Below are 24,112 nucleotides of genomic sequence, written 5' to 3'. Positions count from 1 at the left end.
AATTGGATATACTTTAGAGTTCTACATGGAGCAAATGGAGTATAAGACAACCTTGAAGGATTTTTGAAGCAAATACCGACAAAAGAAGGATCAACAGAATTGTTCTTCACATCATTGGGGACAATTCATAATTACCCAACCAAGTAAGGTCATTGTGTTATAATTGTTTTTGCTTTGTAAAAAAATTTCCATTTTGCTTAGTGTTACACTAAATGGCTTCTCAAGGTGGGAAGGATGAAAATGGGAAGGTGAGAAGGGGGAAAACCTAATATCCTCTTTCCACATGGAAGAGGATATTACAAAACCAAATGAAATAGATATGCAATATTCAGACCTTAATGATTATGAGAATATGGAAATGAAGGAAAAAATCTCTAATATAGAAAATAAACTTGAGAAAATGACGGGTCTTCTTGTAGCATTATATGGTAGTGATGTGTGTGAGCACACTTAGGAACACCGGGGCACTTTTTCCCTCACTAGGAGGTTTTATATGTCGGTCGAGGTTTGTCATTCTGATGAAAAGCATTGTTATATGGTGGCAAAATCTATGTGGGAACCATCATTTGGACCACATGATTTAGTTCGAGTGCATGGAAATATTAAGGATCAAAAAGTTAGAATCCTCATAGATGATACGGCCACACACAACTTTTTAAATTACAACTTGGTTAAGAAACTTAAGTTGCCTCAAGTCCCAAGCTCTCATAAGTATATAGTATCATTAGCCAATTGCTATGATAAAGATGAGTGGGATACTATGGTAAACCAAGTTGGGATAAAGATTCAAGAGTATGGAGCACTTTTGGATTTTCAAGTGATGCGTCTGTCGACCATAGATATAATTCTTGGGAGAGAATGGTTATTTTCATTGGGGGAAACACTTTCGAGAAGCTATTTGCATAATACACTACCATTTAAGCATAAAGAAAAATTTATTAAATTGCAAGGATAGAACAATGTACCATGTTCTCCTTTGATATGTAATATTGAGCTCCAAAAACTTCATCAAGATAATGAAATAGAACAAATGTTTTTCTGTTATACAATTTAAAAACCATTGAAAAGCTTAATTCAAGCATTTAAACATTGTGAAGTAGTTAATTCTTCTTTGAACAATTTATTAGAATAATTTAAAGATGTTTTTTTGAAAACATGCCAAAAGATTTACCTCCAGATAGAGGGATAAATCATCCAATAGAAGTTTTAAAGGTTTCAAAGCCAATTAGTAAGCCACCTTATAGAGTAAGTTTGTGTGAAAGATAAGAAGTTGAAAAACACTTGAATGAATATTTAGAACAAGGCTTTATTAGGCTAAGTAAGTCTCCCTGGGCTTCACCAATATTATTGGTGAAGAAAAAAGATGGATCTATGCGCTTGTGCATAGATTATCATGGTGGATTGAATACAATCACAATAAAAAATAAATTTCCTATTCCCAAGATAGATGAGTTCTTTGATCAAATCAAAGGTGCTAAATAGATTTAAGGTCTGAATATCATCAAGTAAGAATTAGAATTTTTTGGGCACTATGAGTTTTTGGTTATGCCTTTTGGTCTAACTAATGCTCCCGCTACTTTTATGACCATAATGAACAATATTCTTCATGCTTATTTAGGGAAATTTTTGGTGGTTTTTATTGATAATATAGTAGTCTTTAGTCAAAATGAACAAGAACATATTGAGCACCTTAGAAAAGTATTTCAATTATTAAGGAAAAATAAATTATTTGCTAAAAATTCTAAATGTGACTTCTTCAAAAAAGAAGTGCGATATCTTGGACACATAGTGTCCGAGGAAGGGATTTGTATGAATCCTGATAAAGTTGAAGCTATAGTGAGATGGAAGGCCCCATCCAATATAGATGAATTACAAACCTTTTAGGACTTGCAGGGTTCTATCAAAAGTTTATAAGGAATTATGCTAAGATAGATGTTCCAATGAGAAACCAACTTAAAGGAAAAGGGAAATAATTTAGTTGGACTCATGATCAACAAACTAGTTTTGAAAAATTGAAAGTAGCAATAGCTACTGCTCCTATTTTGCAAATAGTGGATCCAAATGAACCATTTGTATAACGGATGCTAGTAATTTTGATGTAGGAGCAGTATTATTGCAGAAGGGAAGGCCAATTGCATTTGAAAGTAAAAAGTTAGACAAAGCTCAAAGTAACTATTCAACTTATTAAAAAGAACTATTTGCAATTATGCATAGTCTTAAAAAATGGCGTCATTATTTGTATGGTGCTAATTTTGAAGTATTGTCTGACCATGAAAGTCTTAAATGGTTAATTACTCAAAAGGAGTTAAAAGATAGGAAGGCTTAGATGGGTTGAAATCCTACAAGAGTTTGATTTTCAAATCAAATATAGAAAAGGAAAATTTAATGTCGTGGATGCTCTAAGTCGATCACCCATGATAAATGAGTTGAGTTTTACTCAACTAAAAAGTGAGTTGCTGGCTCACTTAAAAGGAAAATGTACTAATGACCCTAGCTATCAAGTAGTTTGGAATTACTTGATTAAAAAAGATAACTCTTAAATAGAGAGTAAAGAAAATGCAACTGTTAGTGATAAAAGGGTGTCACTTAAAAAAGATAATGGTTTAAAGGAATCACTTAAAGAAGGGTCAATAAGTGAAAAAGATCGTTGAAATTTTTTTTCCATCGATAATGGGTACTTGTTATATAAAGGTCGCATTTGTGTACCTAAAGATAATGGGTACTTTTTTCCATCGATAATGGATACTTGTTATATAAAGGTCGCATTTGTGTACCTAAAGAAGAAAATATTCGTGAGAATATTTTACTAGAATATCATGACAATCCAAGTGCGGGGCACCCGTGAAGCCATTTTTGGAAAGAAGTTTTCAAAAGGTTGGATACCAAACTTAGTATAAGTACGTCTGAACATCCACAAAGAGATAGAAAGGGTTAATCAAGTCCTAGAAGATATGCTTCGAGCATATGTTAATCATAAGTAAAACAATTGGGATGAGTATCTTTCATTATTAGAATTTGCTTATAATAGTGCTAAACATTTTGCTACCGGTTTTAGTCCATTCATGCTAATGTATGGATTTCAACCTAGAGCAACCATAGCAACTGGGTTACAAAAAGAAAAATTGCAGAGTGTAAAAGACTTTCTCAGACATGCAAGACATGCTAAATGTTGCAAGAAGCAACGTTAAAATATAAAAGAGCGAGAAAGGTAAAAGAAGACCAATTAATTTTGAGAAAGGTGAATTAGTTTATGTAAAGGTTTCTGAAAAGTCAAAAACTTTAAAAAGTGTAAAAGTTCCAAATTTAAATCCAAGGTATTGTGGTCCTTATACAGTACTTAAATAGCTTACAAGGTAGCTTTACCTAAAGGATCTAGAGTACATCCTGTATTTCATGTTAGTAGACTGAAACGCAAGATGAGAAACAGTGACAACATCATTGAAAAGAAGTAATAGTTGATTTTATAGAAACACCTATTCTTCCACATGAGCCTGAAAAGATTCTCGAATATTGAGAAAAGAAAACTAGACATTTTGTGTTTAAAGAATGTTTAGTAAAGTGGAAAGATATACCTAAAGAAGGATCAACTTGGGAAAGAGTGGCTGCACTAAAGAAAAGGTTTCTTGAGTTTGTTTTCGAGGATGAAAACTTTTCTTTTAAGGGGGAGGTAATGTTATGAGACTGACAATAAACACTGAAAGGTAAGACTAGGAAAGATTATTTATATATAAAAGGTTTGCATATAAATAATGTTCAGGGGATTTCAAATAGGAAATACCTGAGCAATGGTTAATAGGCATTAAAGTTAAAGTAAAAAGCAAAGTAAATGGTACACAATGGAAGCCCAAGGGACATAGAGGAGGGCGCCCCCTTCTAGGGGTGGTTGAAGAGGCATTGGTGAATGAAAAGAAAATGTTTAGCCAATGAAAAGTCAAGGGGCTAAAGTTGGAAGCTCATGCACCTCTTAGGCCTATATAACCATGAGTTTAGGGTCTATTTGGGATATGGTTGGGTGGAGAATCAAAGTACTAGTTTTACAAGTCCTCAAGTTTATAATGTAAGGAGCATTACATATTTACATCAAGACCATTGTCTAACAAGGTGTCAAACAAGATAATCCATCCCTTGAGAAGATGTAGGAAAAAATAAAGGGCTCAACCAATCAAGAAGTTGTCACTCACCTTCATTTTCATCAAGGTCAACCATGACCAAGTTATACAAACAATGAGGTTGTAAGTGCAAGTCCATCTTCTTAATACTTGAGATGTGCTTAAGATGCAATGTCATTGTTGTGCAAGAAAAGCATAGCTACTCGATATTTATCAACACAAGTTACATGATTAAGATGTGCTTAATATGCAATCTCGTTTTTGTATAAGAAAAGCATCGTTGCTCAATATTTATTCACTGCATGCTTAGGCTTGCATCAATGCTATGTCATTTAGATAAGTTAAGTTTATTCTACATAGTAATATTCACAACAAATGATTGCCAAATCAATGTTCTACTGCTTAGGTTTGCAAGCATCAAGTCCATTTTCTAACAAGGTGTCAACAATGTAATCCATTCATAAAGCCTTGCATATAGTAAAAGATATTGTCTAAAAAGTATAAAAACTATGGTAGAAGAACTTGCTTCATCCTGAATTGCATAAATCCTTGCGTGTAGTAAAAAACATTGTCTAAAATGTATGGTAGAAGAAGAGCTTACTTCATCCAAAATTTTGTGCTCACCCCCCCCCAAACCCCAACCCCACCCCCACGCAAGGGGTTTCACTAAAAGAAATGTATAATACCACATGCAAGGAGATGGGTTTAAAAGAAACTCCATTTGTGGTGTTTATATTTACATGAGGTTTCACATTTATTAGCTACTAGTGCATTTAACTTACATTAAGTGAATAAAATATTCATATATAAAAAAATAAATATTTATATAAGTGTACAAAATATTCATATATTAAAAATGTGTACATACACAGGAAATTATATTTATATTCTCAAAAACCATGTATATATACCTTACCCTTTGAATGCAATTGATATGAAGGTTTTCTTGAATACTCCTCTTACTTTCCACCTAGTTTCCCTTACGTTGCCCCTTACCCCCCTACCCCTCTCCTCTTCGCCCATGGAGCCCCTTACTTTGTCCCTTACCCCCCTACACTTATGTTCTTCCAAGCCTTTTTCGCCCTCTTGATCACCTTTTCACATATGTGGCATCCACCTTAGCAACTCGTGCAAATTTGAAAATTTTATTTTCTCCCCAAAAAATATTACAGTTCAATGTAAAAAAAGGCTTTTTTCCATGCATTTTTCAATAATTAAGTTGCAAAGTTTCCTCTCTAACTTTACAATTTTTTTATGACATCAATAATAATCTAAAGTGGTCCATTGATCTACTCACTCTAGTGTTGCATACCATCACCTCTCTCTCTCTCTCTCTCTCTCTCTCTCTCTCTCTCTCTCCACTGTGCAACCACTAGAGGACATCACTAATCATCAAGCAAAAATCTGATATACATATTCATGTGGATGAGAAGTATGGTCCATATAGAAGTACACTAAGAGGGCATTGATGTATAAACAACAGCTACCTTACAAAAAGAGGGGGAGAAGAATAGGGTGGATGGTTCTATCTATCCTCAAGACCCTTTAGTCCATGCAAATCCTCCCTTCCTAAATGTACCTTCCTTTATAAAATATGTTGGTGATGATGAACATAGAATGCTAGGGTATTGTAAATGAATGAGTAATAATGCTTCGAGAGATCCAACATGGCAACATTTAATGTATGCACAACATTGCATAAATATAATGCAAGGTACTTATGTCAATGCAACAAGCTCTATGAGCAAGACAACAAAAGGTAATGAAGAAATTCAATTGAAGGAGCTTCATGAAAAGGGAAAAAATATATCCAAAGGACCTTGATGATATCTAGATACAATAGAGTCAAGACGAATTTCTTGAGGAGGAAAAGAGACCTCTTGATTCTATGAACAAAAAGCAAGAAATCTACAGTAAGAGCTTGAAAGAACAAGTTGAAAGACTAATCACTCTACTTGGTTACAAGCAAAGAAAGTGGTTGTTGGATGTAATAGAAAGCCTTGTAATGAATGGTGGTGCATGAAAAAATTGATTGCGGGCCTTAAGGTTATAAGGATGTATGAGTTGAAAGACTAATCACTCTACTTGGTTACAAGCAAAGAAAGTGGTTGTTGGATGTAACTAGAAAGCCTTGCAATGAAAGGTGGTGCACGAAAAAGTTAATTGTGGGCCTTAAGGTGATAATGATGTAATAGAAAGCCTTGCAATGAATGATGGTGCACGAAAAAGTTAATTGCATGCCTTAAGGTGATAATGCATTTTGTCTTATAAAACATAGATTATGTATACATTTGATGTTAATTTTTGATATGTAAGAATTATGGGCTATTAGTATGAAGTGGAATGTAAGAGATGTGACAAAGGTGTGCTCTAATGTTTTTGACTATCTTACAATCACATGGTGGTCGAGTTTACCGTTATGACTTACTAAAATTCACCCTTTCGTGAAGGTGAGTCGAAGAAGCACGTATTGTCCTTACGTCAAGGGCTTTAAGGTATCGCTCATGCTCCATGTGTCGTTGTTGTTCCTCCTGTGCGGCAGCACAAGCGACCACCTATGTTCGAAGCTCTACCTCCCGTACCTGTAAATCATGTAATGCACGGTGTTGCTATGTTAACTCCTCAAGGGAGATAGCCAAAGTAGGGATCTAGGAAGGGGTCTAGGAAGGGGTCTAAAAAGGGATCTGAGTGATGACTGGCAGAGGGGAGGGGGGGGTAATGGGTGTGGAGGTATCTTCAAGAGGTATCCTTTTCTCCAAGGCTTGTATAGAAGTCGTGCATGCCTTGCATCTATTCTCCTTGTTGCGCTATGATGCGCATAAATTCCTAGAACATGTTGTTTGTATCACCACTAGTGACTTGGCTTCTAGAAGCACTCACAAGGAGAATTTGAGAGCTTTCCTTTGGCTTGATGGTTTGAGGGATCTACTCTTGTTTGAAACAAGAGTGGCCACCAATCTTTAGAAGAAGGAAGGTCAAAAACTAATGAATTATGAGTAAATTCACCGTTTTTGGCTCTTGGGAGAAGCAGGGTAACAGTGCAAAAAAACACTATTAAGCTTCAACAAAGGGGAGGCTTCTATTTATAGGAAAAAGTGAGCCTCTAACCAAGCAAACTGATTCTAGAATTTTCCAGATCAGCTCGGTCAATTTTTGACCATTTTTAGATCAGTTTAGCTCAATTTTTGGATCTAGTTGAAACAGGACAGAGGAGAGATAAAAATATCTCATTATTTGGGAGTTTAAAACTCTCCCACACATGTGAAATAGGCGCCTCCTTCGTGAGGGAAATTATATCTCTCTTTTTTAACTATTTACCTTGTCCTTAGTCAACTCTTCATCTTATGTGAGTATTTACTCATTTTTGGGGGGGATTTTCTTTATTTCTTCTATTTATCTCCTCCACACATTTGGATGAATCTGATTGGCCCCTCAAAACCTTAATTTAAAATTTTCAAAAAATCTGGACCCCCAGGATAAGGCCTTTTGAACAGATTATAATTTATTTCGAATGCACCTTCTGAAAATCTTTTTGAACTTCTATTTCGGGGAAACTTATTTAAATAAGATGAGATATTTTTCCATCCAAAAATATTTAAAATCTGAATAATCTCTCTCTAGAAGATTTTCTCTCTCTAGGCCAAAACAGGTATAAACAAGATCTTCTATATTTCTGAAGAGGGATTTGACTACAGGGGAAGATACTGGACATCATTGTCGAAGAAACAGTTTCTGTAGGGGTCTAGTGCTCTCTCATGTCGTCGGAATTCGCCATATGGGAGTGATCAAGTTTTTCTGAGACCGCAATAATACCATCCACTATATGTGTGGGAGACATTCCCGATCGCTTCTAGAGGCTATAAACCAACCGTCCTTCAAGGGATAGAAGCCACAAGGAAATGGGAGTGCAATCGGTGTCTGAAAACGAACCATACAAGTGAAAAAAATTCTTTTTTTGTTGGCTGAATCTCTTCACCAAAAGGTTAAGCTCTGATACCATTGTAACATGTGAAAGCTTACATACAAGAATGAATATTCAGCACCTTCTTTCCTAACAATTGCACAATGCAGCGGAGATAAGAGTGCGAGGGAGAGAGAGAGAGAGAGAAGAAGAAGAAGAAGAAGAACAAAGACATCGTTGTCGAAGAAACAATTTCTGTAGGGGTCTGGTGCTCTCTCGCGTTGTCGGAATTCGCCATAGTAGGAGTGATCAAGTTTTTCTTTGACCGCAATAATACCATCCACTATATGTGTGGGAGACATTCCCAATCGCTTCTAGAGGCTATAAACCAACCGTGTGAGGATTATGTTGTTAATCCCTCATATTGTGTACTAATTACTATTTAAGTACTTAACTTAGAGAACAAGAGACTTCAGGAAAACACTTGAGAGAAGATTGAATTGAATTGAATTGATTAAACTAAGTACAATAGGTCTCTTATATAGGAGATGAAGAGACACATTTGAAGAGGCATGTCCTTTGACGAAAGGACATGACCATAGACGAAAGGATACATCTTTAGGCTAAGGGATGTGTCTATTCGATGTAGAGGTACAACCATTCATCAAGGGATACAACCATTCGTCGAAGGGATGTGGCTATTCGATGAAGAGGTACATCCTTTGGCGAAGAGTCACAACCAGTCCAGGGTAGGGGTTCCCTTGGCTGGTTACTCTTTGCACCTGCAACAAGAATCAGCAATGAAGAGAGGATCTGATACATACATACATCACAATTGTGACATTCCCTCCCATTTAAAATAAAACCCATGTGTCAAATGATAGACATCCGTTTGTCAAATAACTCCTGAAGAAGATTAGGGTACTGCTGCATGTCTTCATCTGTTTGCCAAGTGGAATCAGACTCATCCAAATCCATCCACTTCACAAGAAATTCTGTAGTCAACTTTCTTCTTGTTTCCTTCTGTCGACGTCAAGAATTACTTTTGGAACAAGGATAATATGGTCATCTTCAATTTCTGGTACATATGAAGATAAATCTAGAACAAGCGAATCTCCTTGAACATACTGTTTGAGCCAAGAAATGTGAAAAGTCGGATGAACCTTCCCCCATGAAGGTGGAAGTTCCAACTTGTAACTGATAACTGAATTTTTCTTAAGAATCTTGAAAGGCCCATAGAAGCGAGGTCGCAACTTTGGAAAAACTGACTTCACTGTTTTGTAGCAGTGAGGTGCCACATACAACAAGACCAAATCTCCTTCTTGAAAATCTCCATGTCCACGATGCTTGTTGGCCTGTTTTTGATATTTTTGTTGCACATGGACCAATTTATCTCGAACTTGCACAAGCACATCTTGCATCTCCTGAACCAACTGATCTGCCAATGCCACTTTGTGTTGTAAAACAAAGTTTGTAGGCACAAGAGGAGTATGCCCATATGCTACTTGAAATGGAGTTAATCCAATTGCTGAATGATGGGAATTATTATAAGCAAATTCCACGAGTGGCAAATAATCTTCCCATGATAACAAACGGGATTGAATGTAATGTCGAATCATTTCTTCCAAAATCTGATTGACTCTTTCAGTCTGTCCATCTGTTTGAGGATGATAGACTGAACTGAACAACAAATTCGTGCCAAGAGATTTGAACAAAGATGTCCAAAAATGTCTAGTGAACTTTGGATCTCTGTCAGAGATGATGGTCTTCGGCAAACCATGCAATTTGAAGACATGTTGCACGAACAATGACGCCACATCTAGGGCTGAAGCAGCTTTCTTGCAAGGAATGAAATGCGCCATTTTGGAAAATCGATCAACCACCACAAGAATCTAAGCATTGCCTTTGGATGAACGAGGCAAAGTGGTGATAAAATCCATACTGATACTTTCCCATCTCTCATTGGGAACTGGCAACAATTGAAGTAACCCTTGAGGAAGTTGTCGAGAGGCTTTCATTATCTGACACGAATGACAAGCTTTGACAAATTTGATAACATCTTGCTGCATCTGAGGCCAGAAGTATGTAGCAGACAAAAGCCGATATGTCTTGTTGATACCAGGATGAGCAGCATAAGGAACTTCATCATGCTCTTGAATGAGAATCTTCCGCAATAAAGTATTGTGAGGCACACAAATGCGATCAGAAAAGAACAGCAACTCATCTATGATGGTGTAGGATGCAAACATGTTCATTTTTTGCAGGATTGGGATTAGAAGATTTGAGAGCACGGAACGCATCTCCAAAATCTCTATCAGTCAAATACTCATTTTTGAAACAAGCGGGGATTTCCATTTGCACATCTGTGATGGCAAAATTAGTGGCTCAAGGCATACGGCTCAAAGCATCTGCAACCACATTCTAAAGACCAGGAACATACTGGATAGTCATGTGGAAATTAGCCAAGAATTCAACCCATCAGCCTTGTCGAGAGTTCATAACAAGCTGGGTGAAAATGTACGTCAGAGATTGATGATCTGTACGTACAACTGAATCTGCTCCAAGAAGATAATGTCTCCAAGTCCGATAAGCATGCATGATTGCCAAAAACTCCTTATCATACACACAGGATACCTGCTTTGAATGGCTGAAAACTTCCAATTGTCAAAAGCAATGACACGATCATTCTGCATCAAAACTCCACCAGAAGCACGATCTGAGGCATCTGTCATTACATCAAAGGGCTAGGTGGGATCTGCAGCAATGGCCAAGACCGGGGTTGCTGTCAAGGCATGCTTGAGATCATTGAAGGATTGCTCAGCTTCAGAAGACCACTGAAGTTTGTCCAGCTTTGTGAATTCTGTCAAAGGGGCAGCAATCTCTGAAAACCTATGCACCTTGCTGTGATAAAAGTTAGCAAGTCCCAAGAAAGATCGAACATCTGAAATGGTGAGAGGTAAAGGCCAATCCACAATCGCCTGAATCTTCTTAGGATCTACTGCAATCCCATTAGCAGAAATGATGTGACCAAGATATTCCACATGGTTCTTGAAAAATTCGCTCTTCTTCTTGTTGATGTACAGCACATTGGTGCGGAGTACTTCAAAGACAATCTGTAAATGCTCTTTGTGATCGACCATAGATCGGCTAAAAACCAGAATATCATCGAGATAAACGATCACAAACTTGTCCAAGTACGGCCCAAAAATTTCATTCATCAGGGTCATGAAAGTGCCGGGGCATTGGTTAACCCAAAAGGTATGACCAAGAATTCATAATGGCCATATTTTGTCCGAAAGGCTGTCTTGTATTCATCACCATTACGGATACGAATTTGATGATAGCCGGACTTCAAATCAATCTTGGAAAACACCTTTGCACCAAGCAGCTGGTCGAACAACTCATCGATGCGAGGCAAAGGAAATTTGTTCTTGATTGTCAGCTTGTTGAGAGCACGGTAATCAATGCACAGCCGCATTGATCCATCCTTCTTTTTGACAAGCAAAACCGGGGCTCCGAATGGACTTTTGCTGGGGCGGATGTGACCTTTGTCCAGCAACTCCTGTAATTGCCTTTGTATCTCCTGAGATTCAAAGTAAGAAACACAGTACACGAAGAGAAGACCTGGCGTGAAAGTTTGCATTTGCAGGCTCAAAAGCCTTGCGAAGAGCACGCCGGAATTTATCCCACGTCAGAGTAGACTTGCCATCTGAAATCCTGCGTCGCCACCAAAGGAAGGCGGTATCTTTCAAGAGGGTACTGGCCAATGCCACCTTTTTATTTTCGGGCAATTCGGTATTTGAGAAATAAACCTCCATCTTGTAGAGCCAGTGATCAATTAATCGCTTATCGCGACGGCCATTGTAGGGCTCATGTAACTTGATATCCATCTTTCTTGTCTGTGTTGTGGTCATTAATTTATACAAAAGTTTGAGTTCAACATTGTCTACCTCGGCGGTCAGATCGAGAGGAGTTGAGGGATCGTCCTGCTGGCCCACCGAGGATGATGATGAAGTCGATGAATGCGATCGACGCGCTCGCTGGGACTTCCTGGATCCCTCGCGCTGGTGTTGGTGCCGTTGTTGCATGTCTTCCATTTGTGATCGCATTGATGCAATACCGTCGAAAAGGGCCCCTTGCAAGTCCTCCATCTGCTGTTGAAGAGTGGTCATCTGCAAGGCCTCCATCTGAGGATCGGCGGGTGGCATGTTGTCGTGCGAAGTCGACATCTGGAGAACTCAGAGAGAGTACAAAGGTAAAGCAGGAAAGGTCCACCCGAGATGTAGGATGGAAGAAACAGCTGCTGGAGAGGCAATAACGGGATCCTCGTACTCGAAGTCGGGGTCCTCCACTTCCTCGGGATCGTCCTCGGAGATTACTTCATCGGCTTCCACTTCTTCGTTTGGTTCTGCCAAAGAGCTAGGCACCGGAGATAATGGAGTATAATCGGGGACAAAGATCTCGCAATAGAATGTCACAGGAGGGCGCGTGGAGGAGATATTGCGGAGGCCATCCACACTGCACTCTGGAAGAAAGTGTGCCAACTGAGGGTACCGTGACAGAAAGTACTTGAAATGAGCAAGGTGCAGTGGCTCGCAGGTGAGGAAAATAGTCCAGATCGCCCAAGTGTCGAGTTCGGTTACATGCGGGCTGCTGACATGTATGCGGTACACCTGTGAGGCCGAGGCTACTGGGATAGGAGAGTCCAGGAGACTTGGAATCCACCCAGCATCGGCCGAAAGTGGCACCGGTTCCGGAGTGGGGGCACGAAGAGGGCTATGTTCGGGAAGGAGAGCCTCGGGGATCTCGTCGATGTAACTCAGGTAGGGGATGTGCATGTAGGGCTCCTCCGAAAAATTGTCCATGAAGCATGCACGTGGATGGCGAGAGCGCACACACAGTGTGGCGTGGGCAGAGCCGGGAAGGCGAATGTGCAGTTGGCGACATCCTGACAGCCGGGGGGAATGGTCGCCGAATCGCCAACGGAAGGGGGGGCGCTTTACACTCGCGTCGAATCGCCAACGGAAGGGGAGGGCACTTCACACTCGCGCACACCTTTTTCTTTTTTTTTATTGATTAGAGGCCCAAATGCCACGTAGTGTGCCCAAATTTTTTTTTAAAATGGTTTAAAGGTGACGTGGCCTGGATCACGTACCTGACCGGAAGAGGGGGTGCGCCGCTTCGAAAAGGCGCTACCAGCTACGATGCGAAGAGGGGGGGCGGTCGATATTCAGCTGCGAGGGGGGCTCAGGGCCGGCAGCTGCATGAAGCGAGCAAGGGGCTCACGGCCTGCAGAAGCGAACGAAGCGAGGAGGGGGGGTGCTCCATACTCAACAGAGAGGGGGGGGTTCCTGACATGCATCGAACGACTACCACCACCGGCAGCAAGGAGGGGGGTAATCCAGGTATGCAACAATGGCTTCCCTCTCTGAAACACACGGTGCGTGTGTATGGGTGTGGAATTTTATTTTTTTTTACATCACCACGGGCAAAGATTTACGCCAAGTCCACCATCGCTCCGCTGCTTCCATACAACACCAAGAAGAGGGGTGGACGAGGGAGTGCCGCGGAGAGGGTGAGGGCTTCACAACCCACGGGTAGGAAAAAATTTTTGCTCTGATACCACTGTGAGGATTATGTTGTTAATCCCTCATATTGTGTACTAATTACTATTTAAGTACTTAACTTAGAGAACAAGAGACTTCAGGAAAACACTTGAGAGAAGATTGAATTGAATTGAATTGATTAAACTTAGTACAATAGGTCTCTCATATAAGAGATGAAGAGACACATTTGAAGAGGCATGTCCTTTGACGAAAGAACATGACCATAGACGAAAGGATACATCTTTAGGCTAAGGGATGTGTCTATTCGATGTAGAGGTACAACCATTCATCAAGGGATACAACCATTCGTCGAAGGGATGTGGCTATTCGATGAAGAGGTACATCCTTTGGCGAAGAGTCACAACCAGTCGAGGGTAGGGGTTCCCTTGGCTGGTTACTCTTTGCATCTGCAACAGGAATCAGCAATGAAGAGAGGATCTAATACATACATACGTCACAATCTTTAGTGTGTGTGTGTGTGTGTGTGTGTGTGTGTGTGTGTGTGAGAGAGAGAGAGAGAGAGAGTGAGAGATGTTAGTTTTCAACTGAGAAATAAAGAGTGTTTTGGATGAAAAGATGGTGGTTTTCAAGTAAAAGAGTGAGAATAATATGTGCATCAAACTAAAGAGAGAGAAAGAGAGGAAGGATTAGGGAGGACGTTTGTAGTTAACTTCAATTAAAGTTAAGATGAGATTAAGTCCCTTAATCAATCATAAGTGGCTTGTTAGTGATTGATGACCTTCCTTTGCAACTAGCATGTTAAGAAAGTCAACTGAGGGTTTAATTCCACCTGATTCTCTATACAGCATGCAACTAAGGGTCATGGCATGCCTTGAATACAAGTTAAAGAGACCAAGTGTTGCCTTCCACTCTCGATGATCTCACAACGGCAACACAATGTTGTTGACCTACTCCAACTGTGTGACACATGGAGCCTTACCTCCACCACTAGGTGACTCACCTCACAGATCACCTCAATCCCTAATCGCTTCACAGATCATCTCATAGTCTGACTGCAAAACTAATCTCCTAAAGATCTTCACAATTCAACCTCCCGAACTCACCTCACGATTTTGCCTCACGAATTGCCACCTCATGATCCTTCTTGCCTCACAATTCCACTTCACGACTCACGATCCCCACGATCCCACCTTGCGGACTGCCTCGCCTCTCCTGACCTCATGGATCGCACCTCATGCCTCCCACCTCACGTGACAAACCGTCCTTCGACGGGGGATAAGAGTCACACCGAAATGGGAGTGCAACCAGTGTCTAAAAACGAACCACACAAGCGAAAAAAAAATCTTCTTTTTTTGTTGGCTGAATCTGTTCACCAAAAGGTAAAGCTATGATACCATTGTAACATGTGAAAGCTTACATACAAGATTATACTTTGATAATGAATATTCAGCACCTTGTTTCCTAACAATTGCACAATGTAGCGGAGATAAGAGTGCGAGAGAGAGAGAGAGAGAGAGAGAGAGAGAGAAGAAGAAGAAGAAGAAGAATAAGAATAAGAACAAAGAACAAAGACAAAGTACACCCAATTGGGTCCCAAATACCCTCTCAAGGATCCCCTCTAGGGACTAGTGTATTTACTTTATTGAATGATGAAAATGATTGACTTTTCTGCGTGTCCACCTTAGCTGTAAATCTACAACTTGTAGTAACATGACTCTTGACCTTCAAGTTCACCTTGGTTGGGTTCTCCCGTGGTTGTCCTGGCCCTTGGATACCTTCAGCACTTTCTCATATATTTTTCCTATATGCTGGTCGATGGGCTGTAAGGGGGTCGGCCTGTGTATTATTGCTCCACGACCTGTTTATTCAGCAAACCTGGCACCTTTTCATACGTGTGGCCACCCAAGTGCTGGCCACTGCCTATGGTATGGCTCCCGCACCCTGCCCATGCCTCCTAGAGGCTTGCCGACTCTTGTGGGCCAATGTCATGGCCCCCATGGGCTGCCCCACGTGTAGGGCAACATGGGTAAACCCATGGCCCTGCACTCTATGCAGTTCTACATGCAGGTATATGCTCCCTAGGTGCCCTTGCATCTAGCTACAACCTATCAATGCCCAAAACACCTGTCATCATTCTAGAGGGTGACTCACAATACGGACTAGCACTGTTCCATGTGTGAGACTTTTACACCTGACCAAGACCATGTACGAGCTGACCCTGGATGCTTAAAGTAGAACCATGGTTGACTTCTCCCAAACTGGGGCTCACAAAGGACCAGTTACCACCCCAAGTCCTGCACCTGATGTACAGATATGTCCACGTGGCATCCAAGTGTGGGATGCACGTGACACATGCAAGCTCAAATATATGGCTCTTTTGAACCCTTATCAAAAGCCACGTTGTCTCGTAAAATGACTCTTCGGCCTATTTTCTTTAGAGTGGTTGCTAGATCCTTTCTCAAGCTCGCACACCTCTTGTGCAATGAAGAAAGAAAGACATTGCATTGATTTGGAGAAAGATGAGATGCAAACGTTATGTAACAAATTCATGTTATGGAGCTTCTAGATGAAAACGAAGAGGTTGAAGCAAAAGTGATTTGAGTAGAGCAAGCGCTTTCAATTGATAACAGTGGAACCATTACTCCCTCTTCACAAAGAGCTGGTGAGCTATGATAATTGTCCTTGGCACTTGTCCATGATTATCGTGCATGGAAACACCATCTTTTTGTGCTAATTCCACTATAAAGACATTGTCTAAAAAGGTTCCTAGTGCAATATCATGGCATGGATGATTCAGAATTGACTTGGCAAAGTGATGAAGAATTACAAACCTATCCACAACTTCTACAAGAATTTTCCAAAGATCACAAACGTGACTTCTAGTCTTTTAACACCTTTTCCATTATGAAATATAACATGACAAGACACTTGTGAGAGGTCACAACCCCTATGGTGGCTTATGGACACAAACACGTCTATTTGTCAAAGGACACATCTATTCACAGAAGGTCACACCAATCAAAGTATCTACTCGGGCTCAATTTAAGAGAGCCTTGTGCATCAATGCAACACTCTACTCGGGCTCTACCAAAAAGCACTCACTTATGTACGACCTAGGATCTAGTAAAAAACAAGATTTTGGGGATTACTAAGTAATTCTTCAGTAGCTAACTGCCAACCTGTGTTACACCTTGCATGACTCATTAGAGTGTTAACCCTATCCATGCCAACGTTGAAACAATTGTACCCTCTTGCTTGTTGTGGAGCACGAGGCGTTGATTCCCTCTGTTTGTCCCGCCCATGGTTCCTTGGCCTATAGAAGAATCATGCATGAGAAGTCCTCTTAGGGCATAATCAGCATAGGATTGATGAGTAAGAAAATGCAGGTGGCAACAGCATCAAAACACCCCTCTTGTATGGACTGCACTGGCTTGGCTATGATGATTTTCTTCACACATACAACGCCACTTCCCATAGGCGTTGATTCCCTCTGTTTGTCCCTCTTGCTTTTTGTGGAGCACGAGGCATTGATTCCCTTTTTTCTGTTAAAAGATGTGATGTTGCATTTGTTGGTATAATATTTTGTGTGCGGATCTTAGAAAATGTTTCAAACGTAGAAATAGAGATAAGAAAATATATCTAAAGACACTTTTTGGGCTTTCCCACAAGTAATACATTTGCTACTCCAAGCACTGATCCCATATTGATTTTGTGGACTTCCCTTCTAGCAATACCACCTATTTCCACTCTAGATATTGGTCTTGCACTACGACTCCAGCCCTTAGGCTGTCCCGAAGAAAAATCTTCTGGAACTTTTCATGGAGAACCGAGTACTTCTCGGAAGCACTAGCCACCGTCTGGGCTGTCTGGATGTAAATCATCGCACACAGTGCGCCTTTCCTGACTGCTCGCTTAGCCTGCAAGTGGCTTATGAGCGGAAAGTTCGGAATTCTTGGCTCACACTTAATGGTCACTGGGGCGTTTGACACATTCCGATTGATCTGGAACGTATGCTTGTCCCACTTGACATCAAGAAGAAACTTGTGAAACCACTGAATACCCAAAATTATGTCTGCTCCTACAAGAGGGGCAACCATAAAATCATGCACAAACTCTATGCCCTGAATCACTAACTTAGTACCTAGAGCTTCATACCTGACGCTTGTTGTCATACCTGTGCTAAAACCCTCAACCTGTTTGTCCACCGAAGTTAGCTCGAAACGAGCACACCTAGCGACTTGTTCCGTGACCACATCCTTCGTGCTACCGCTGTCAAACAAGACGACGACTCTCTAGCCACCTATGTAGCCAAAGGACTTGAGCGATTCGTTGCGCTCATACTCTTGGTCATGGGCGCCCTTCCGCTTATCTTCGAGCTCCCGGCTAATAATTGCTCCAACTGAAGTACCAGGATTTGAAGAACTAGTGGTAGCCGCCGCTGGGGTCTGTGTGGGAGCTGAGCTCACCACAGAAGCTGTGGAGGCGACTGCGGTGGGCTTTAGAGGCTTCTTCGGACAATCCCGAGAAGTATGTCCTTTTGTATGACAAAAAAAACATCTACCCTCCTTATACTGAGAAAGCTCCTTAGCACTCAACTTGCTGTCTTGCATGCCTCCGCTTTCTGGTCTAGAGTAAGCTTAGACGCATTGTTCGAGTTCTTGAAGCCAAAGGCTCCCGGGCTCTGTCCTAGGGAAGACCCCATCTGGTTCTGGCCTTCGCCCCCAGAGGCGATAGCCTTGGGAGAAGTCGGGGCTTGCCACCATTATGTTTCATTTCTGCACTCTGCGCAAGCGAGAGTGCGTCTTCAAAAGTGACTGGCCTAAACATACGCACCTCCCATTGGATTTGCGTGTCAAGGCCATACAAAAACTGCCCTTTCTTGTCCGTATCAGATAAGCCTAATTGCAAACATAAAGTTGAAATTCTATTGGCAAACTGAAGGACTGGTTGCGCGTTCCGACGCGCTCCCCTGAACTCGTCTTCGAGTTGCTCAAGGTAGTGGGACGGTAGAAACCGCTGCTTAAGGTCGCGGACAAACTCGTCCCACACATAAGCTGCCATACCTAATCTGGTGTGGGCATGAGCCCACTGAGTCCACCAAGGAATGGCCTCACCTTCCAAGTACCAACTGGCTAAGATCACTCTGTCAGTATCTGTTTTCCTAACTGCGGCAAAGTAAGCTTCAAATTGATGTAACCATGAATAGAGAGTTGTGGGATCGAGTTTACCATTATACTTACTAAAGTTCATTTTCTCGGGAAAATGATTCGAGGGCGCCGCCGGTGTCAATATGGCGTCCAATGCTTTGAGGTAACGCTCGTGCTTCACGCATCGCATGGCTTCGTCTTCTCGTTGTCGGATCTCCAATGCACGCATATGCAACTCAAGCAAAGAGCTTGGTTGCGGCTGTGACCCCGCGAGAGGGTCCCTGTGAGACGAGGATCTGGAATCTGGGATACGGAAGGAGAGGGAGGAGGAGATGGAAAACGCGACGCTGGAGAACGGGTACGCTCTTCCAGAGCCAAGATCTGCGCCTTCTGCTCATCCAACTTGGCTGTCTGTTCTACGATTGCTCGCATCATCTGCTGGAACATGTCTGTAACACTCAAGCCTGGTGCCCTAGCTGGGGGCTGCCTGGTGCACTCTGGTCCCATGGTTCTTGGTCTCTCTCGTCGTCGAAGCTCGCCATAGTAGGAAAAAGCACTTCCTTTCCGAAACACAATCTGACCATCCACTATCTGTGTGGGAGACGTCCGGAGGCTTCCGGAGGCTGAAAACCAACCGTCCTTCGAGGGACAAGAGTCACTCCGAAAGGGATAGTCCACCGGCGTCTAAAAACCAACCACACGAGCCAGGAAAAATTCTAGTTTCTTTGCTGAATCTTTGTACTTGAAGTAGGCTCTAATACCACTGTACCATGCGGAAGCTTCGAAGAAGAATCGGTAACTTCAATACTCAGAATTCAGCACTCTTTTCGCGACGGAAATTAACGCACAAACTGAAAGGAGATGTGCAGAAAATAGAGAGAGAGAGAGAGAGAGAGAGAGAGAGAGAGATGGAGAGGACACAATATTGGGTCCCAATTACCCTCTGTAGGGCCCCCACCACGGATGGTGTATTTGCTTTATTAGAATGATGTGAATCTGAAAGAAAATACAGCAATCTTGGACCTTTCTTGGCTGGGAATTCCCTGCCCTTGACCTGCAGTACTCCACCCCTTTGCTTAGCAACTTCCTTGGCTTGTCTAGCCCTTGTTTGCTTGAGCTCTTGGTGAATAATGAGATGAATGACTGGGATTGTGGGCAATGCTATTTATACTACCCAACATGAGTAGTCGACTAGTACTACAGCAGTCGGCCAGCATTAAATGCTCCCACGACCAGAAAATACAGCAATAAATACTATTAAATGCTGCGCATCACTTTGTTGCTTGGCTGGCACATGGGAAATAGGGCTGGGCACTTAGGCGCCTGTTGCCTAGGAGGCTGGGCACTGAATGCCCCCTGTTTTGGAGGCTGGGCAGCCTGTATGGCTGCCCCATACTTGCCTTAAACCTCTCCAAGAGCTGGATAAGAAGTCGGCTACCCTGGCCTTGCCCCTGGAGTTGTCCTACAGCCCCCCTGGCCTACTACAGCCAGGGCCTTCCTGGCCCTCATGGGGGTGGTTTCACACCATCCCCATGCCCACACTTTGACTTGGGGTAGCCCCATGGGCTGGCCCCTTGTCCTAAACACTAACTACTCAGTGATCTGGCATCTGGTACCATACCCAATACACACAGTCACTGACATCATTCCAAAGGGAGACTCACAGCGCGGACTGGCACTGTTTCACGTGCAGGACAGTGCACACCTGACCTTAGACTCCTATGCAAGACAATACACACCTGACCTCGGACAACCGAGATGGATCCCTGGGTGACTCGTCCCGGACTGGGCTCACATGGGACCAGTTCACCATCCCAAGTCCTGCACCTTCTGTACAGAAATGTCTAGGTGGCATCCAAGTGCGGGATGCACGTGACAACTCTTTACATCAAGAGTGAGCTTTGTAACCTATGCTCAAAATTGGCATATAACGGGAAAGAAAACACTGAAAGATGGTACAGAAAAGCCTACATTTGCATCCTTTATCCATTTAATGGACAAAATACAGCTTCCACAGTTCAAATCAAGTCAAAACCACAGCACCTGGCAGACAGCCGACGACAAAAAGAATATTATATCTACTTCCAATAATGGTACAGAAAAGGTTTGAAAAAGTCCGCTTGACCTGTCTCAAGGTGAAGGCTGGAAGCACCAACTAGTAAGAAATAAAAGTGAGCAGCACAGTGATATAAACAGGCACCGACCTGTGGTTAGAAGAAATTATATCGAATCACACTGAAAGTTCTCCACTAAAACAACTCCATCCTTCGATACTCTGCCAGCATACCTTGGCATGAAAGGCAACACACTTTCTAATAGCACTGGTGTACACCTTGAGAAGCCCTGGTGCTCGGAATCGAACAATTGACAGTGCGAATTCCCACCAATGACATTCCGTTTCAATGCAGTGCAGCCTTGCATTCACAGCAAAAATGTCACAGCTCCCTGAGCTCTCTGCACCAAGTCCTTAAATCTGTCACAAGCCTGTTCACTTCCAACAAATGAAGCTCTAGCCCATCAAGTGGCGTCATCTGACCTGCCATCTTTCTCTATCAATCTTCTCAATACTTTCTGGACCTTCACATCACATCCACTGGCTGTAATCTCATCTAGAAGCTTCCATGCTTCCTCTGATTTGCCTTCTCTACACAGTCCTCCAATCAAAGTGGTGTAAGTTACAAGACTTGCTCTGAACCCTTTGTCCTTCAAATCTGCAAAGGTGGAAAGTGCCAAATCGGATCTCCCTATCGTGAAGTAGCCATCCATCAGCAGAGTGTAAGTTACCAGATCAGGATTGCACCTCTCATTCCTCATGTCTTGCATTAATGCTAGAGCCTTCTCGATCAAGCCCCCCTTACACAGCCCCTTGATAACCACGTTATATGTCACTATGTTGGGAATGCATCCAGTTTTCACCATTCCCGCAAACGTGGAAATAGCCTCGTCCATCCTGCCAGCTATGAAAAGCCCGTCGATCAGTGTGCTGAAGGTATGGTTATTTGGTTTGCAGCCCCTGGCCATCATTTCATCAAGAAGATCCAAAGCTTCATCTAATCTTCCCTTCTTGCTTAGCCAATTCATCACTGTAGAGTAGGTCACCACACTGAGGTTGCTGCCCTTTCCCAGCATATTTTTGATGGCAGAAAGCGCCACTTCTAGTCGGCCAGCCTTGAAAAGACCCTCAATTAAGACATTATACGTTATGGTGTTTGGGGTGCACCCTTCCTTCACCATCTCCTCCAGGAACCCCAAAGCTTCATCCATTCTTCCAACCTTAGAAAGCCCATTAATTAGAGTATTATAAGTCACCACAGTTGTAATGTATCCCTTCTCTCTTAACTTGTGGAACATCGAGAGGGCGACATCTGCTCTACCCAACTTAAACAAGCTATCAAGCATTTTGTTATGCATTCTTGTCTGAGGATCAAAACCCTTGCAGATCATTTCATCCAGAATTTCCAGTGCATCATCTGTCCTGCCATCCTTTACCAATCCATTTATAAGAGTACTGTAAGTAAGCTCGTTGGGATCGCAACCCCTTTTCTGCATATCGGAGAGAACAAAAATAGCTCTGTCGGCCCTGCCTACCTTGAAGATACCATCAATTAAGACATTGTAAGTCCTAATGTCAGGATCAGACCCACTAGCTGAGAGCTCATCCAGGAGTTTGAATGCTTCATCTATTTTTCCTTCCCTACACAGCCACTTGATAAGAATATTGTAAGTCACCACGTCTGGAAGACACCCCCTTTCCTTCATTACTTTGAACAGCAAGATCGCTGTTGTGGCTTTACCCCTCTTCAAGAGGGCATGGATCAAGGCATTGTATAGTTTATTGCCAGGATCCAATCGGGCATTGAGCATGGTCTTCAGGAGGGCCACAGCTTCATCTGCTTTTCCAAGTTTACAGAATCCATAGATCAACATTCTGTATGTTACCACGTTTGGAGGACACCCCATCTGCAGCATCTCTTCTAGAGTGGACAAGGCCTTCTCTTCATTGCCTTCTTTCAAATAACCATCAATGAAGGCATGGTAAATGAAGCGGGTTGGTACACACTCCCTTTCATACATGCCATTCATAAGCTCCTTAGCCCTATTCAAATCCCCATTCCTGCAGAGTGCTGTGATCAAAGCGGCATAGGTCATGGTATCCGGGAAGCAACCACTCTCCAGCATGTCAGAAAATGCAAAGAGGGCATCGGCCAATCTCCTTGCATCTACCAGCACTATAATATACTCTTTATAAGTCAGGGAGGTAGGCTGACAGCCATGCCCCCCCATGGCACGGAAGGTTTTTATGGCTTCTCCAACCAGGCCGGCAGTGCCATAGCTCCTGATAAGGACATTGAAGGGGACATCCGTCACAGGTACGCCTTCCTTGACCATGGTTTCAATGGTGCGCCATATGAATTGAAACTCCTGTGCGTGCCCTAGGACTTCAATGAGAGCATTGTATGTGTATTGGTCATGGCTGAAAGCGGCCTGCCGCCCGACCCACTCGAAGAGCTGGAGGGCCAATCCGGCATCGGAGATTGATCTGATAATTTCGCTGACATTCCAGGAGCGGAGGTATGGAACGAGCTCGGCCAGGGCAGATTCGAGGCGAGGGCTCCAGTGGCCATCTTCCTGCAGGATGAAGATTACAGCCTGTGCTTTTCTGGGAAGGGGGAGGATGGACCGGATGCTTTGCTGGTGTTGTTGGGATGATGATGATGGTGATAATGATGACGATACTTTGGTGCTGGTGGCTTGATGTAGGAACGCGACATAGCCGAGCTTGCAATTCTTCTGTGCAGAAAGGGAGGGGAGAGAAAGGGGGAAGGGTACCTGGACCTGGATGCCTGCTGCTGATGTTGTAGCAGCAGTACCTGCATGCAACTCGTTTGGCTTCAGCAATTGCAAGAGGAGGGGCATTGTGCGTGGTTGTGTGAGCGTCGTTCCCTGAGGGATTGAGGGTTGTGAGGGGTGAAGCCCGCCAAAACCCTGATTAGAGGATGATATTCCCAGAGCTATACGCTACTAATAGGTGATCAGTTCTCAAATTCAAATGTGAAGCCCAATAAATAAATAAGGCATCCTTCAATTGATTAATTATTAGTATTTTTAAGCTTAGCATGAAAGAACTTTACGCTATGTTAGATTAAACTCTTGTGAAGGAAATTATAATCGCTCGTTTGTCCACGCATGCCCTTGATGCTTTTCAAAGCTTCCAAATAAGTGCTCTAAGAGATGCCCTCTACTCACAATATAACCAATTCCAATGAGGAAGCTGGTCATTCTTGTCCCTCATCACTGCCCATGATTTCTTCTTCTTGGTCTCGTGTTCCTCAAGTTGAGGCAAAAGCGATAATAATGGGGCGCTCCTCCAGCAACGCGAACACTTTC

The 24,112-nt window shown here is 42.4% G+C and overlaps 1 protein-coding gene across 1 annotated transcript; it reads right to left on the bottom strand.

Moving 5' to 3' along the window:
• Window positions 1–20,784: 20,784 nt before the first annotated feature.
• On the bottom strand, window positions 20,785–23,758 carry LOC147635087 (uncharacterized). Its single transcript, XM_086804380.1, has one exon. It carries the CDS (start codon window positions 23,639–23,641, stop codon window positions 21,242–21,244), a length of 2,400 nt encoding a protein of 799 aa, XP_086660506.1. The 5' UTR covers window positions 23,642–23,758; the 3' UTR covers window positions 20,785–21,241.
• Window positions 23,759–24,112: the final 354 nt, after the last annotated feature.

The sequence above is a fragment of the Cibotium barometz genome, chromosome 10 (genome assembly GCF_041138505.1).
Source record: "Cibotium barometz isolate CiBa-2024 chromosome 10, ASM4113850v1, whole genome shotgun sequence".
NCBI lineage: Eukaryota > Viridiplantae > Streptophyta > Polypodiopsida > Cyatheales > Cibotiaceae > Cibotium > Cibotium barometz.
The sequence above is the reverse complement of the archived record's forward strand: the minus strand, read 5'-3'. Positions and strand labels throughout refer to the sequence as shown.

What these genes read in the sequence shown, in the direction of transcription:
- LOC147635087 (XM_086804380.1), bottom strand. Translation starts at nt 23,641, where the DNA reads ATGCCCCTCCTCTTGCAATTGCTGAAGCCAAACGAGTTGCATGCAGGT.